The sequence below is a fragment of the Photinus pyralis genome, unplaced genomic scaffold, assembly GCF_008802855.1.
Source record: "Photinus pyralis isolate 1611_PpyrPB1 unplaced genomic scaffold, Ppyr1.3 Ppyr1.4_LG2, whole genome shotgun sequence".
Classification (NCBI taxonomy): Eukaryota; Metazoa; Arthropoda; class Insecta; order Coleoptera; family Lampyridae; genus Photinus; species Photinus pyralis.
The window spans coordinates 19,638,086-19,655,772 of NW_022170403.1; the positions used below are offsets into that span (position 1 = coordinate 19,638,086).

A 17,687-nucleotide genomic window follows, 5' to 3' on the forward strand; every position below is an offset into this window, starting at 1 on the left:
AATTGAGCATGTTAAGGCGAGTATAAATGTCATTTTTCTTCAGCAATGCAAAAATTGAGTGATTTTATCTCCAAAGCTACCCTTGGTCAGTTGACAATTTGATACGGTGATTAACACTTTTTCTTCCAGTATAAAGGCGTATACGTTTTCTTCTAGACACAATTATATTGAATATGACAGGTTTAATAATGTCAGTTTTTTATATGCTACGTCCAAAAATTGGGTGGTTGGGGAGACCAAAATGAATTTACGTTTCTTCTTTAATTTTTCTTGCAGGAGCCCTAGTAGATAGAAGTGTAGCCAACTTTATCTAGTTTTTTGGTATGTCGCTTTTGATTTTTTTATGCGACTTTAAAATATCGAAGAAGAAGATCATTTTATAGTGGAAGTGGTGTACCCTTAAATACCGGAATCAACCTATAAAAACGAGGGCTACTGCGAGTTCCGAGACGGTAAAAGAGCGTGTCAATTTATTTACGCCTAAATCTTGGGCGTCCAGCCCTAGTTTAGTTGTGTACAAAAATAGTTAAGCATCTGAATAAAAGATCTAAGTTACCGTCAAGTCAAGTCAAGTCTTAGAGAAAGTACTAGAATACCAGTTACGGCAGTTTTTAAGTTAACATAGCATATTGCCATTGACTCAGTAAGGTTTTCGAGCGGGATATAGTTGTGCAACCGCACTATGTAGTATAGTTGATGATACCTATCATTACCGAAACTGATTGTGGAAAAATCACTATTCTGGTTCTACTTGATTATTCTAAGGCATTTGACATGTTAAGCCATCAAGTGCTCAATGCAATATTGAAATTCGTCGGACTGGATTATAATGCTTTAAAGCTTATACGTAATTACCTGAGTGATAGATGCCAAAGAGTAACTCTAAATGGAGTGGACTCCGAGCTTACGACTGTGTCTAGAGGTGTTCCGCAAGGTTCCATATTAGGACCCTTGTTATACACAGTTTATACATTTAATTTGTTGACAGGACTAAAACACTGTAAATACCATCTCTATATGCGGACGATACCCAGTTGTATTACTTTTTTACAAGAACTGAACTAGAAACCTCTTTGGCATGTATCAATGATCTATAAAATGTACACAAGGCATCGGAAGATCATTCGTTAATAATTAACCCTGCAAAATCGTGTTTTATAGTGTTCGGTGATGACAACATTGGCATACACAATAAAATTGCATTAAAAATTGGCAATGACTCAATTCCATCGGTGAAGTGTGTAAAAAATCTTGGTGTGCTTATTGATTGTAAATTGAGATTTACCCAACACATCGACAACCTTATTGCTTCGGCTTACGGTCAATTGAGGAGTCTTTACTCAAGTCGTCATATTCATGGTACCAAACACAAGACTGTTCTTTGTGACTCGTTGGTTCTGTCGCGATTTAACTATTGCGATGTTTTGTATGGTCCATGTTTGTGAGCTAAAGACCGTGACAGAATTCAGCGAGTACAAAACTCGTGCTTACGTTTCGTGTTCGGTATCAGGAAATATGACAGAATTTCGCACACCTTCCCTCGACTTGGTTGGTTGAATATGTTGGAAAGAAGGCGACTGCATGCTTCGTCACTTTTTAGAAAAGTTTTAATTCATAAGATACCACCGTACCTGTACGATAAAATCATCTTCCGGACCGATGTGCATCATTTAAATCTGAGGCACAGGGGTTTAGCTTCCATCCCTATACACAATTTAGCAATGTTTCAACGCTCTTTTTCATTTAACATCTGCAAATTCTGTAATAATTCGGTGTACAGACAGTTATTGCCCCTGTCTGAAGATGCCTTCAAACGGAAAATTAAAAAATTATTAATCAGAGAGCGAATTTAACATAATTTAACATAATTTTATTATTGTTTTGTTTTTTTGTTTTTGTTTTTCTTTCCTTGTTGGTAGGTAGTTACTTAGTAGATTTGTGCTTGTTTTCAATCAAAATTGTACTGCTAATTGTTTTATTTCGTAGAATCTATGTGTATAAATATATTTTTTATGTGTCTAGGGGTACAGGGGGAAGAGCAGGTAACCTACTGGTGTATCTGACCCTGAACCTATTGGTTATGGTGTAGGAACCATTTTTTTTCTTAATCAATAAAATCCATTATTATTATTATTAGCTTCCTAGCATGTGCTAGGTAGCTATTGCGATAGCCGTTTTTTGAACATTTCAAAATTTCATCAAATGTCGACGTTTTTAAGCAACTTTTAAAGAATAAAATTTTTTTCCGTCTGTATGTACGTACGTACGTACGTACGTTTGTTGGCAATTTTCTGAGAAAACGGCTCGACGGATTTTGTTGAAATTTTGTATATATGTTTTAGGCATACCGAACAGAAAAATAACGGGCCGGATTTTTGAAAAAAAAATTTTGGAGCGCCGTAACGGCATCGAACTTTTTTTTTCAAATAGCAACCTAAAATTTTTATTCTATTATTTGGAAGACCTTATTTTCCTGTGTACAACCTACAAAAAATTGGGCCGGGTTATATTATCAAAAAACGGAGAAAAAAATTGTCAAAGTCAAAAAATTGTGTTGCATATGTGCAAAACGTGCAAAACGCAACGATCTTGTTTCTGAAGCAATTTAAACGAAATTTCTATGGTAAGTCCTTTTAATAAAAGCAAACAAAATTCATGCGCAAAAATCGTGTTGCGCATGCGCAGAAATGCAATTTTCTTATTTATGGAACAATTAAAACGAAATTTGGATGGTAGGTCCTTTTAATAAAAGCTAACAAAATGCATGCGCAAAAAATCGAGTTGCGCATGTGCAACATCCAACTTTCTTATTTATGGAGCAATTTTAACGAAAATTGGATGGTAGGTCCCTCTAATAAAAACAAACAAAATGCATGCGCAAAAATCGTGTTGCGCATGCGCAGAAATGCAACTTTCTTATTTATGGAACAATTTTAACGAAATTTAGATGGTAGGTCCTTTTAATAAAAGCTAACAAAATGCATGCGCAAAAAATAGTGTTGCGCATGTGCAACATCCAACTTTCTTATTTATGGAGCAATTTTAACGAAATTTGGATGGTAGGTCCCTCTAATAAAAGCAGTGCGTACATATGTTGGCAATTTTTGGTTTCAGTCAGGAAGCTATTCTGTCAAGAATTTGACACCTGGATATTATTAAGTGATGTAAGTAATTTTAAGATTTTTTTAAATTGTATTTATCGGCCGCCTGCTGGGAGGTATTAGGTATTATGTTCAAACAAGCTGTGAAACCTCTCGAACCTCGATTATGCATTTTATTTCAGTAAACTCTGCTCTAGATATGTCAAATAAAAACTCACTGTCGCCTAACTAAACCTCCTCCACAAGCACCAAAAAGAAATACCTTCAAAAAGTCCGAAAAATCCGAGTAGCAATGGCAGTTGTGTTAAGCTATGTTAATTAATCAAAGCACGATTGTCGATTTAGATACTATTAAACGTTATAAAAACAGCTACCAACTTTTAATTGGTTTGGAATTTTGCACTAAAATCGCGGACGATTGCACTACTTTCTATATTGAGTAAAACAAATATAGAAGTGTATACCATTTATGTAGAAAGTTTGACTTTAATAGGTTGAGTTTTTGTTTAATGCTTTGTTGATATTGGGTTTCAATACCCGTTAATTTTCTTTAAGCCAAACCCTGATTTTTTTATTAAAATGAGCTAGTCCGTTGGCAATAAATTTTGGTATATTACCTAAAAAAGATAACCAGTCGAGTTTTTTTAAAGTGTTTAAAGAATCGCATTTAAGAACCATGTCCATTACACATGTAACAATTAAAATATTAAGTAGATATATAAAGGAGTTATACAAAAGAGACAACTAGGAATATTAATTGGCTGATGGTTGCAAAAAGAGGGAAAGTTTTCATTCAGTTTTAAGGACAATAAAAAGAGTGCTTGGGTATTAAAAAAAGTGAACAATTATATAGTACCATTGAATAAGTATTACCTACTTATTCAATGATAGTACTCGAGTTGTTTTATTTGGTTAATAGATTGATCTCGACCTTCACCATTCTATACTTTTCAATTACTAACGTGCACATTAGGTATACATTTCCATAGATCTGCATAAACGGTTTGTTCTTGGAGTTGTATTGTGGTTAGCCCAAATTAGCGGGTTTACACACAAAAATACAGTATGGAAATCTGTTTACTTGAAAAAATAGAAATGTGTAAGGTTTTATTTGATACGACTACAAATGCACCTATGAACATCCATTGTTCTCTTTTATTCTTTCAATTCATTGAAGTGTTGTACTAGTTTTTGTGATTTTGCAGGCGATGGAAGGTTTATATTTTGGATTAAATATTTTTTTTAGTTTTGGGGGGTTAATATTGTCGTTGGTATACCTTGTATATGTATTCAGTACATTTTTTTCACAAAACCACAGCGAACGGATACCGGGTGGTCCTATCGCTTTCCACATAAAAAATTGGAACTAACTAACTTCACGCCCAACACTTAAAAACTGTATTCTGAAGATTCAACCAACAAACGATAAAACAGCCAACAGACGATTACAACTAAAAAAATAAAAAAAAGGTTAGCTTTAGCGTATTTTCCATGCATTGATAAGTGCTTTCCAAAATACATCTATGGTTAAAATGTGTCTCCTTAAACGGGCGGTGTTTTGAACATTCCTCAAGCTCGACTGAAATTCGAAAACGTTTGGAAGAGTAAAGAAGGTTAAAGAAATTCGGTTGAGCCAAGAATGGGTAACTACTACTTTCGGCGGTTCAAAAGGAGAAATTTTCGAAACGCATTATCCAATACAGGTAGACTATACAGAGTGATTCACGCGATTTTTCAAAGCTAGCAATAAAAAAATTCACTTTTTCAAATTGCATCTACTATTTCTGATTCCAGAAATGAAGGTATATTTGAATTTTAGGGCCACTTTTATTAACATTCAGCACGCCTATATCCGGTAATTTTTGAGTTATATGCATAAATCAAAAACAACACAATATGGATAATGATCCATAGTGAAAATTGGACGAATTAATTTGACCACGAAGATAACACTGTTTGACATTTGATCCGAAGGACATTCCAAATAAAATTATTGCTACAAAAGCCTACTACACCTAATAATAAGAATATTTTTTTCAAAAAATGCCAATAACTCTGTACTACCTACCGAATATAGACATACACATTACACAATGTTAATAAAAGTGGCCCTAAAATTTCTACATTCATTTATGGCATCAGAAATAGTGATTTTTGACATTTTATGATTGCTAACTGAAAATCGCAGCAGCCATGGAAACTTTTTCAAGACTTTCGGCGGGCAGTCAAAAAATTCCTTAGACTTTAAGGTTTAAGGGGTATTATATTATTTTTGAATTTTGAATTTCCAGATTTGTTATACGTGATACGCTATTATATTCGTTATTGCTGGCTGGCTGGCTGTCCGGCTGAGATCTCAGCAATTACAATTGCTAGATACTTTGAATTTTCACTAAAAGCTTTCTGATGTAGATGTACCTCTATTTTGAGTTAGATTACTTGCGAGATCTATAATTTAAGAAAATAATTTCGATATGGTTTTCGGAGGTGCTATAATTTTACCGTTAGATAGCGCTACCAGTATAAAAACTTAATTATTAGCGCATTTTTGAAAAAAATACGCTATTATATTCGTTGTGGCTGGCTGGCTGGCTGTCCGGCTGAGATCTCTGCAATTACAATTGCTAGAGACTTTAAATTTCACTAAAAGTTTTCTGTTATAGTGTAGATGTGCAGGCTCTAGTCTATTTTGAGTTAGATTACTCGTGAGATCGCCAATTTTAAACTTTGCTAATGAAATACTGATCTGCATTGCCAAATATGCGCTTTCATCATGGATATGCTGATTTACAACTTGTTTTTCAATTTTAAGTAATTCAATTGAAATCATATTATTTCCCCTTTTAAAAAAATACATATAGAACAGCAAGTTTATTATAAAAAAGCTGTAAGTTGGCAACACATTGATGGCAAAATGAAACGTGTTACTTCAAGTTCTGAAATCGAATTTATCGTTCTTGCAACTGACGCGCTATGCATCACCATCTGGAGTCGGTCCATTTCTTTCACACATTTATCCGAATGGTCCAGAACGCCATACTTACCTCAGTTTTCTTTACAAATTATAACTTCCAACTTCGAGAAAGTGGTCGTGCACGTTGATCGTGAAACAGCATAATTTTTCGAGATAAAAATTTTACTCGTGTTTTACATAACTCAGCTCATCGTCCATAATTATCACTTTTCAATTTTAAAAAACCATGTCTTCACACTGTCATTTTTTTCAGCTACTATACAGAGTGCTCGAACGAAAGTTTTTAACAATTTCGTATAGCTCTAATAATAATAAGTTTACTAACTTTATTTGGAATACCCTGTATATGATATTCTGTTATTCTTTGTGGAAAAGTGGGCATTTAAAGTAAGCAACAAACGTTAGTCGCAGAAACTAAAAATCTCATAGTGTTTCCAACAGGAAAAGTAAAAGTTGATAATTAATGTTTTAGTATTGACCATCAAAAACAAGGACGGCAAGTAGTCATACCTTTATAGAAACGAATTGCAGATGAATTATGACTTCCATATTCTAGAATGTATATAATCTGAGAGTCCATCATAGATGATTGTGATATAGAAATCGAGAGTATAGTCTAAAGCGGAAGAGAGCAAATTATAAATATTATTATCGCGTTGGTGTACTTACATTTTGGCAAGTATTATATCCAAATCCTTGAAACCAATCGTTACGAAATATACGAAGTTAATCTGCAAACATCTTCACATATTGAAACGTCTTCAATTATTAAAATAAACTAAAAAAAATTTGGTATTCAGAAGATTTAATTGAATAAGTTTGTACCTTGTTTTTTTTCAATGCGGCAAGCAATTGAAGGAAAAAAAAACGTGTGAATGGAAATTACATGTAAAATTTTATTTAAATAATTAGTTTTAATTTAATAGTAATTATGGCCGTTATATAAAAGATGCTTGATAACCTTGTTATAGTAGAAAAATGTTTTTATTAACACCATTTAAGAGATCAAATTAATCTTCACGAGAAGTATCACAAAATTGAAGGTCGGTACAAACTATATTTACCCACCTCTACATTCATAATGGCGTTCATTTCCGCAAACAGTCGTATTGTTTCGCAAAAAGAAATTACTAATTTTTTTCGTTCATATGGATTTTAAGTTTAAACATTTTATTAACTCTCGTTTACTGAGAGACAGGGCAAATTAAAGACATCATTTGAAATAATGAGGTTTATCAGTTAATTAACATTTTGAAAATGAGTCCCAAAATCTTCGCTAAAGATTCCAGAATAGTCAAATTGAATTTTATACCATAAAAAATAATGGGGTTTTCAATAAATTAAATAATTAAAAGCTTTGTCATTTGAAAAACGTTGACTCAAAAATATGACCCAAAATGATGATTCGGGGAATGCATTATTTTTATTTTTTATTTTATTTTGCCTTTATTTTTAGTGGGTGGGGTTTCACCCAAAGCTGCTCCACCATCCCAACCCACTATACATTTACAAATATCCATGCCCTAATTACCTAATTTTTTGAAGTTTTTTTTACAAAATAATCTAAACAAATTGTGGCCAAATTGCTACTAAGAGTCGAATGTTTCCTGGCTCAGAAATTTTTTTGAAATAACTACTCAATGAGTCGTTTATATTGATTGACTGGATAGGTACAGTGTCAAATCGCCAGGCTGGAGACACCTAGGTGTCAGGTCTCCTACTATATTTGCCGGGGTGGAAGTGGAGAAGTACGAGTACGTGCCTTTAAAACGAAGTTGTTTATATTAGAATGTAGGGAATTCCTAAATCGTTTGTTTAGAAATACATATTTTCGAATATAGTTTTTGTCGCCATGTCGCCATCATTTAAAATGATTTCGCTGAACTAGTAACCCCCTTCTGCCACACCTCGCATTTGACGTACTCTGCAGTTTCCTTTTGTAATCCTCTAGAGGTATTTGTGTTTTACAGTAGCAACATTAGGAAAAAAACGTATTGATCAATATTTTTTAATCTACTAATTTTACAATTAAATTTAATGTTCAGAATAAATATATACTAAATAATAAGTAATTTTGACAGTAGAGCAGGGCCTCCTTCACGGTGGGGCACTTTTTCCCTCTCCCCTGATGTGAGCCGTGTGCTTGGTGAAAGGTGCAAGGTAGCGGCGTTGGTGAGCGAGATTTCCCGGTTTCGTAATTAAGTGACCTTGTTTTATGCTACTAGCTCGTGACCTGGGGTGTCCCGGGCCAAACAGTCGTGGCATTGATGAAGGGGATCTCCCGAAACCAACGATAACTGATTTAAAGACAAAAAGATGTTAAAGTAATTAAAAATTGGATGATGATTCCTATAGATACCATTTCTTCAGATTGTGAGGTTTAAATCAAATAAAATTGGTAGCTTTATTTTCGGTTTTTAAATTGATTAGGGTTTAGATTTCGGTTTTGCTTCTAATCGATGAAAATAATTCGCGGACTAGCGCTCTGATTGATCGATTATTTTTGGAGTTTTGCGGAATTAATTTAATTATTTCTCAGATTTTAATTTTGATCAATTTCTTCATTCTGGCATGCGATTTGAAAGGAGCGGTAGAGAAAAAGAGAGAGATGCCATATTGCAAAATCTAAGCTTCTTTTAAAAATGACGCTGGCGCCAATTGTGGCTGAATGCGAGGACCAGTGGACCTTGGACAGGTTGGAAAGGACCGTCCCCATCACCTCGAAGCGCCTCCAGAGGCAAAATCCTGGTTTCACCATGAGCCTATGGAGGGCGTTTTTCCGCAGGGAGGAGCCTGGTGGGATTACTACCGGCGCCCTCAGATGTCGAGAAAGATGTCACGAGCTTTTGGCTCGCGGGGGTTTTTGGCTCCGACCAGGGGTCAGAATCGTCAGCAACACTAGGGGAGACGGACCTTAGTACATCAGTAATGGACGAGGTTACTTTCTTACAAAGCAGTTTGCAGCATAGCATAGGTCGATCTTTTTATAGGCAGTCAACTTGCTATAAAGGCGTATACGTCTGGGCCAGGTGGAGGACTCTCTTTATTATAAGAGGGACCCCCAACTGAACCCTAGGACTTGCATTTATGTCAGTATACGAATCGAGTCATCTAATGGCTGATTTCAGGAGTCTCGTAACCCTAAGACTTCAGCTGATAGAGGACGCAGCAGGCACTTGGTGGTCTGCTCTCCCCCCGTACGACTCGGAAGGGCCTTCACCTACCAGGGAGCTGGCTTAGTTGATAGAGTACTGTGGAAATGGTGGGCTCTCTCTCTCTCTTGTGGTTGGCTGTGATGTCCATTTAACAACACCATGTTTGATTCAATTAGTGAGACTGCTGAAAACTTTGGCATTGATAGGTCAATCGTAAGATAGATTCGCACCATGGTCGGAAGCAAAATAATTATGTCCTCTATTGGGATGACGGAGATGAGCTCATCGGAGGATGTCGGCAGGGTGGAATGTTGTCTCCATCGCTGTGGCGCCTGGTGATAGACGGGCTCCTCCACACTCTGAACGAGGACGGAACGTATACACAGGAATAACGGATGATCTCGCGATCGTCATAACTGGAAAATTCCCAAACACCGTAAAAGAGCTCATGGAGGGGGCTCTTGAGCAGGTGGATAGGTGGTGCAGTAGCCATGATCTTTCCGTTAACCCGGAAAAGATCGAAGTTGTTCCATTTACTAATAGATGAGCTCACTCTTCGAGGACGTCAACTGCGTCTGACCAGGTCAATGAAATATTTGGATTCATCATAGATTCCCGCCTGACCTGGAAAAGGCACATTAGCGAACTATACGAGTATGTCTATGGTCATGTAGAAGGGCTTTTTACTGTACATGGGGCTTGAACCCACAACTGGTATAGTAGTGATAAGGTCACTTGAACTATGAAAACCACGCCAACTTTGGCCATGGAAGCGCTTCTGGGACTAGAGTCTTTCCATTTACTTGTGGAGGCAGAAGCTCGGAAAGCTTCCATACGGCTAAATGAATGGGACGAATGGAAGGATCGCGGCAGCTTTCACCACGGGCGGAAACCCTCAGATTCGATCTCCTTTCTAGCAAGAAGGGATGTGCTCCGGGCTGTCTTACTAAGACTAAGGTTACTCTCTCGGACAAGTGGCCGTAGCTGAATTTAGATTGCCCGTTCCTCAAACCTGAGGGGCTCGTGTGGTTTACAGACGGGTCTCCAACGGAAATTGGAACGGGCATGGGTATATATGGTGATCGACCGAGAGCTGACATCAGCTTTCTCCCTTGGTCAACATAGCACGTTTTTCAGGCAGAGATGTTAGCCATCGTGATGGCGCTTGATAAGCTTGATCTGGGTGCCAGCGCACTGCGGAATAGGGAACAACGAAAGGGCGGACGAGCGGGCTCGCGAAGGCGGTGGTGGGGTCTTCGACGAGCCCACAGGCATTGCTGTTATGTGAAACCGGTGAGGGTGAAGCAACTCAGGCTAAACAGCTAAATTGATCAAAGTCATAGTCCAATCTTAAAGAAATAATTAAATTTGCCATTTAGAAAATGTGAGATATGATAAATTGGAATTGAGGAGGTGGAAGGTTTAGTGTATGTGCACTAGCTTACAAACACGAAGGTGACGGGTTCAATTCCCGGGCCCATCAAACAGCCTTTGGCATTTTCCCCCTTGAGATCGGCTCAGCCTTTTTAAAAATGAGTATTTGGGCTATACCCTGTGGTAATAACAGGCGACTTTGAAGGATAGCGCTTACCACACTACTTCCCTGGAATTCGTTCCAGTTAGTGCCGCGCTAAATTTAGTGGTCCATACCCACTTATCCCGTAAAATGTCGTCAGATGTTCTAACGCTGGGCTATTATTATTATTAAATTGGAATTAAGGTAAATAAGAAGTTCTTTAGGGGCTTTAGTTAATCTTAATAATTGATTTAATATGCAGAGAGCAGAATAAAAAGAGACGATTCTTCATATTCCCCCTCGCCCCATAAAGTAATGGCCAAAATTGCACGAGCTAGGTCCTAAAGTAGTATGGACTGGAGAAACCTTCAGACGTATGGGCAACGAAAATGCATGCATTAATCGAAGCCAAGCGATCAGATATTTTGTCGCAGGATTTTTTCGTGAACAAGCATTTTGACATTGCGAGCTCTTGTTATATTAGTGCACCAAGAATGGAAGCATAAACGAACTTTATCTCAAAGTTTTATAGCTCAACCTGTCGCTATTGAATTACGGGAACAATAAAATTGGAAGTAAATCGCTAATCGTAAACAGCTATTGTTAAGAAATCTGCATACATAATTTGACGCCGTAACTTTTGATCCGAGCCTATTCCAACTCTTGCATACATATACGTATAAAATAATAATTATTAATTTGTTTAGAATCTTCTAAATAGCCTCGTGATCCAGAATTTCAATTTTAAACCAAATTAACTGTAAACTGGTTTTTAATGTTTATTAGGCAAATGATACCCATTTACATATTGTCTTTAGCACGTGCTTAACACAAACATTCCCCCAGTGTATCTACTCAAATAATGTTTGCAAGATATTTTCTATCCTTGATTGTAAAATAATATTGAATGTTTTTAAAGTGCTATCAGTCACATACATACTGACTGACACAAAAACCTATTTTCAATAGTACAGTTTTTGGCGTACCAGATCATATAAGAAGGTTATCAACAGAATTTATATCAAGCCGCATGATGAAATGCTAGCAAAAAGTTAGCTTGAATGAAAAGTGACATCAATCAATGAATGGGTTCAAACAATCTTCAGTTGCAGTTCACATACCTTGCTTTTCTTGTTCTTTTGCTTTTTTGTGCAAATATTGCAGAATAATATTCAAGTGCGTGCAATCCCAACTTGTGCAAAGATGAACTAACTTGGTTCGTATACCCATGAAAATTGTTCGTCTTCATAATGGGAATTTAATTCGCTGTGTGCATTATTTTACTGTTTTCACACGGACAATTAAAATTATGAATACTTCGTTCATATAATGTGAACGGATGAAAGATTACATCGCGTTTAAGCTCATCATCATTAAGTTGTAATTTGTATGTCAACCTAAATCAGCGTGTACGGAAATAATGTTGTAGATCAATAGATAATAATATATATGTAGTTGTCCCCCAAATTTCTATAACACAATAACCATCTACTTACACAAACCATAAATTATATATTTTTTTTCAACTAAGAGCGCGTATTATTTAGTCTATTTAAAAAAAACTGGTAAACTTACTTGTTAAAAATGAGCAATTAGGATACGGTAGTCCACCCTACGTAACAAAGAAATACGCTCACACCTTCACTCGTACGCAATCCACCTTAATCGAAGCGAAATACAATCAAGACTGAATGTTTGACAACATTAAACCGGTATGATATACAAATTACTTCCACAGTAACGACCTACTAAATCACGTGGCAAAATTGCATTCCATTTTTTTCACATATGATTTGCTTTAGTGTTATACATTGCTTTATTGCCTATAATTGTGTGAAATTGGTAGGATTCAAACGAGAATTCCAACAAGGGGTGTAAGAAAAATATCCCTGGATTACTATAGGGGCACTTCAGACAATGGTCCAAGAAGACATGTTGAAAGGGGACGCAACATTTTGAAATAAGTCAATAAAGACGTCACGTTCGATTACATAATCAAAAGTTTGAAAGTGGTTTATAATCTAAATTCGTCCTTTAGTCTTAATCTACCCCAATGTTTGTTTCTATGTCATTATCACAATACACAAGTGTAAAGGTGAGTGGTACGAGGATGGATGCAAAGATAGAATACGCGGTCGCTAGGGTTGCAAATAGAAATTGTATTGCAGGACAATTTGCACCCGCGCAATTCTCAACAAAAACAAATTCGGTTCCAGAAAGTGTGCATTCTGACATTTCGCAACAGGATAATTTGCACCTATAGGGATTTCGCTCCTTGGACCCTCCTCTAATACTTAAACATCTACATGCTCTAAATAACAAAATTGTTTTGGGTCTTGCAATTTCGTTAGTCACACGTTAGTTCAATGCTCAAGGAGCAAATTTGACGCAGTGTTATGGACAACGCGTATTTTGACCAAGACAAAATTGCTATTTATTCGCTGATTTTGTTTGGAAAACATGAAACTGACGAAATTGATGCCCAAGAAGTGATTTTCTAAATCTTCGTGCATTTTGACCTAAAAATGTTCAATCTTTCATTTTCAACAGTAAAGTTAGGAAAAACTGGATATTTGTTACTTACGTAGGTATCTTTGGCATGGGTTATATGACTATCGTATAGGATTTTAAATATTAAAGATTATGAAACGCACAATAATATGGGAATTAAAGCCGGTCGCCCACTTCAACAACATTTCTTTTCGACATTCCGGCGACGTGTAGCAGACACGTTGGAGACTTGTTCCAGCGATAATCATGACGACGCGTAGGTACCAAACAGAGAGGCTGCAGACACGAATCGTCATGATTATCACTGGAACCACATGTCTCCCACGTGTCTGATACCGAAAACAAATGTCGTATAAGTGTGCGACCAGCCTAAGAAAAAGGGGAGAAGATTTAAAAAATACTTTTTTGACGTAATAGTGATAGGGGTGCTGGAAGAAATGGGATAAATTAGAAGGACAACATGGAAGGTACTACAAATGGGTACTGGGACTAAACAGAAGGACATCCAATTAGATATTAAAAGAGGAAATTTTAAAATGGAGGAGATATAGACCGGGAGGCAGCGTACATAGTAACTAAACCATAAGCGACAAAAAATTCGACAATACAGGCTGAAAGTACGTTGAAAACTAATAATAAAATCACTCGTCTGCCAGTCGTAAGTGGCAGCATTAACTTGGGGCGGCGCTGAATAGGTGACTTCTTTAGGTGATCAACTAAATTACCAAACTATAAGGGTCACGGAAAAGATTTGTATCAAGAAATCCCATTTTTTCCATAGTTTTCAAATATGCTATGGCAGACGATTTCAAGTGCAGCGTTGGTAGCGAAAGACGCCCTCCAAATGTAGGGAAAAACACCCCTGAACTAAACCATGAGGACCGTATAAAAATTATACATAAAAAATTCCTCTTTTTGTCACTACTTTAAAATATATCCTGGCAGACGATATTAAGTGTAGCTTTAATAGTGGCAGACGTCTTAGAAGTTAAAAAATTTAGGTATAGTAAATCCCAGCGAGTGCGAGCGTGTGAGAGACAAGCGCGCGAGAGCACAACGAACAGAGATAGCTATAGATTTACGCACCGCTTGGAGTTACCAAACGAATTAAATTAGGGAAATTAATAAATTGCTTATTTGGCGATAAGATTGTCGGTATTTCTTGAATTCTTCTCAGACTGAGAAACAGAAAACTTGAAGAGAAAAGAAGATAGATCTTCAGCTCGTTCTAAACTATCCTCTGACTCCAGTTCCGTTGTCTCTATGCAACATTGATGGATCGATGATTAAAATCGACAAGTTTGTTTTGCTGAAACTTTTTCGGAAGTATGATTTCTTCAAGTGCTCCTAGTCCATCGCCAGTTGTAGATGTTGTTTTAATCGATGGATTATTTTTTTTGCATCTTTTAAAAGATCTCCGGTAAACCTTTGAGCGATTTTCTGAACACATCCTCGGCAAGATTTGTGCTGTGTCAGCGAGAGAAGTACATCTTACTTTTGATAGATAGTTACCCCTTCCATGAAGGACGCAGAACATGCTCGTTGGGATCAAAATAAGGAAAGATTACAATCCTACTCAATTTCTGTTTCCACTCAGAAGCAGCCTGCAAATTTCATAAAACTACTTCGCAATGATAGCTCAAAGCCTCTCTTATAGATTACTTATACCGTTCATAGGCAAAAAAGACCTGTTGTGCTTTACTTGAAGGAATGTTGTGTTTGCCACATATGAAGATAAGTGCTATAAATTTGTGACAAGGGAAGATGATGTGGTAAAAACTGAATTGTGCTGCAGCCACTAATGGGCAGATTCTCGAATAATTTACCATCTTGGTAAACTACCAACAAGTAGCAAAGTCATTATTAGCGCTTCCGATATGGATATTACTGTTATTGCTTTGGGAAATGTAAAATTGACGCTACCATCAAGGTATAGATGGAAGTAGGTCCCTTTTCCAATAACACGCAGAAATCCACAAATCTTCGAGAGATGTTCGTGAATTTGGGTGTTGATGTGTGTAACGCGCAGGGTAACACGTTACCGGGTTCCCACGCATTTACCAGATGTATGACTTGTGTATGGTCCTCATGGTTTAGTTCATCGCAATTTGGGCGAATGCCACCGAAAAATGTCTGACTTTCTACAATCCGTCTGATTGAAGTGGATGGAACTATGTGAATGAGAAGTTTAGAATCAAATGATTTGAAAGATCTCAGTAGTCAGCATCCTATCGCTATCTCTGTTCGTTACGCTCTCGCGCGCTTATCTCTCACACGCTCGCACTCGCTGGGATTTACTATACCTAAATTTTTTAACTTCTAAGACGTCTGCCACTATTAAAGCTACACTTAATGTCGTCTGCCAGGATATATTTTAAAGTAGTGGTAAAAAGAGGAATTTTTTATGTATGATTTTTATACGGTCCTCATGGTTTAGTTCAGGGGTGTTTTTCCCTACATTGGAGGGCGTCTTTCGCTACCAACGCTGCACTCGAAATCGTCTGCCATAGCATATTTGAAAACTATGGAAAAAATGGGATTTCTTGATACAAATCTTTTCCGTGACCCTTATAGTTTGGTAATTTAGTTGATCACCTAAAGAAGTCACCTATTCAGCGCCGCCCCAAGTTAATGCTGCCACTTACGACTGGCAGACGAGTGATTTTATTATTAGTTTTCAACGTACTTTCAGCCTGTATTGTCGAATTTTTTGTCGCTTATGGTTTAGTTACTATGTACGCTGCCTCCCGGTCTAATAAGGGCAGTAAGATTCGAGCAAAAGAGAAAAAAAGAAAGTTAATTTGAATTTGGTGAAAAAACTCTTACGAATTAAGAAACGGATACGGAGGGGCAGAGGTCGAAAGGAGGAGAGAAATAGGGAAAAGAATGGATAAAAAGGCACCAATTCGCCAATTGGCGTAAATTAAATATCTATTTACCATTACATCTATTATGAAACCCGGGGCGTGTGTAAGGGGTGCTTAAATTCTTTCTATTCGCCAAATAGCTGTTCTGTATTATACGAGGTGACCAAATGAGACTGGGAGGCGGTTAATTTCGATGACAAAAAATTCGTGCGTTCTTTAACCGCTGTTCCTGTCTGGTTTGCAATCGTATCGCTAGGACGCTAGCCGCAACATCTGTGAGGTCCGGTTTGTACGATTGGAGATAATTCGGGTGTCGAATGTTTTTTATCATCTTGGAGGGAGCGAAATAAAAGAAACCATCTGTCCTATGGTCGTAACTAGATATATCTTTGTGACTTTCCGCCACCATTTTAGGAAGATCTCTGAATGTCACGATTAAAATCTACATCAATTGCTTTTGTTTTAACACCAATTATTTTAACGTAACCTTGAATTATGCAGTTTCTTTGTTTCTTTGAAATTCATATAACTAAAATTCACTTTGTATTTGCGATCAAGCACTAACTAACCGTTGTCAATTTTGTCTTTGGCTAATTTACTCTTCGCCTTAACGCCAAAACAATTAGTTTTGTGTGAATTATAGTACTGCTACCCATAGTCTATTTCCAAGTTTAACGTGCATTAATGATAACAGTGTCGCATTCATATTACTTCTATATTGTTGAGATATCTTCCCTATGGATATGTTTCGTGGTGGTATAGTTGTTTGGTTACTTATTGCCTGTTGCTCTGGGGTTTACCCTTTCGAACTAGACCTTCGTATTATAATTATCTTGGCTTAACTAATTTAAAAATTTCATAATCCTACTTCTAAAGCCCTTATACCTTGGTACACTTAAATGGAAAGAGGCTTGTAAACTAACTCCAATATAATCAACAGTAAATAATCCAACTAATCCAAAGTTAACATTAACTCCAATATAATCAACAGTAAATAATCCAACTAATCCAAAGTTAACATTGTTGGCGAATTGAAAATCTTACACTTGACGGCAATATCTTAAGGGGCCTTACTTATATATTTAAACTTCTTAAAGTAATAAACAAAGAAATAAAACCAGGGATTTAACAACAAACTGGCATTGTTATTATACCACATTTTTACAATACTTCTCCTGAAGGTGCATCGATTCTCCTAAAAATTGATTTGAGTCAGGATTTCCCTAGGTCGAAGTTCGTATTCGTGGTATATGAAGCTGACAGGAATGAAATCCGAAACTTACGTTCCGCCCATATTGAAGAGATCTCCTTACTAGATTTTTACGGTTTCAGCTTTCTTAGGCCAAAGTGCGTCTTTATTGATAATAACGGGTGGTCCATGTAATGTTTGGAATTTTCACTACCGATTATTTGACTTCCGAAACGTCAAATGTCATTCGGGAAGTCACAAATATTTAGTAAAAACTATGACATTTATGAAATGGGACGCTATACGCTTGAAGAAAATATTAAAAATTTATTTCCAAAGTGACGAGTCTTCTCCTCAAACTGTGTGAAATTTGA

At 36.7% G+C, this 17,687-nt stretch overlaps 1 protein-coding gene across 1 annotated transcript in view; it reads right to left on the reverse strand.

Moving 5' to 3' along the window:
- Positions 1 to 12,440, reverse strand: part of LOC116163591 (organic cation transporter protein-like) — a 35,112-nt gene extending 22,672 nt beyond the window's left edge. The window contains exon 1 of the mRNA XM_031477602.1: positions 12,322 to 12,440. Coding sequence (XP_031333462.1) covers position 12,322 — 1 coding nt within the window. The 5' untranslated portion in view covers positions 12,323 to 12,440. The remainder of the gene's footprint in view (positions 1 to 12,321) is intronic.
- Between the last annotated feature and the right edge of the window lie 5,247 nt (positions 12,441 to 17,687).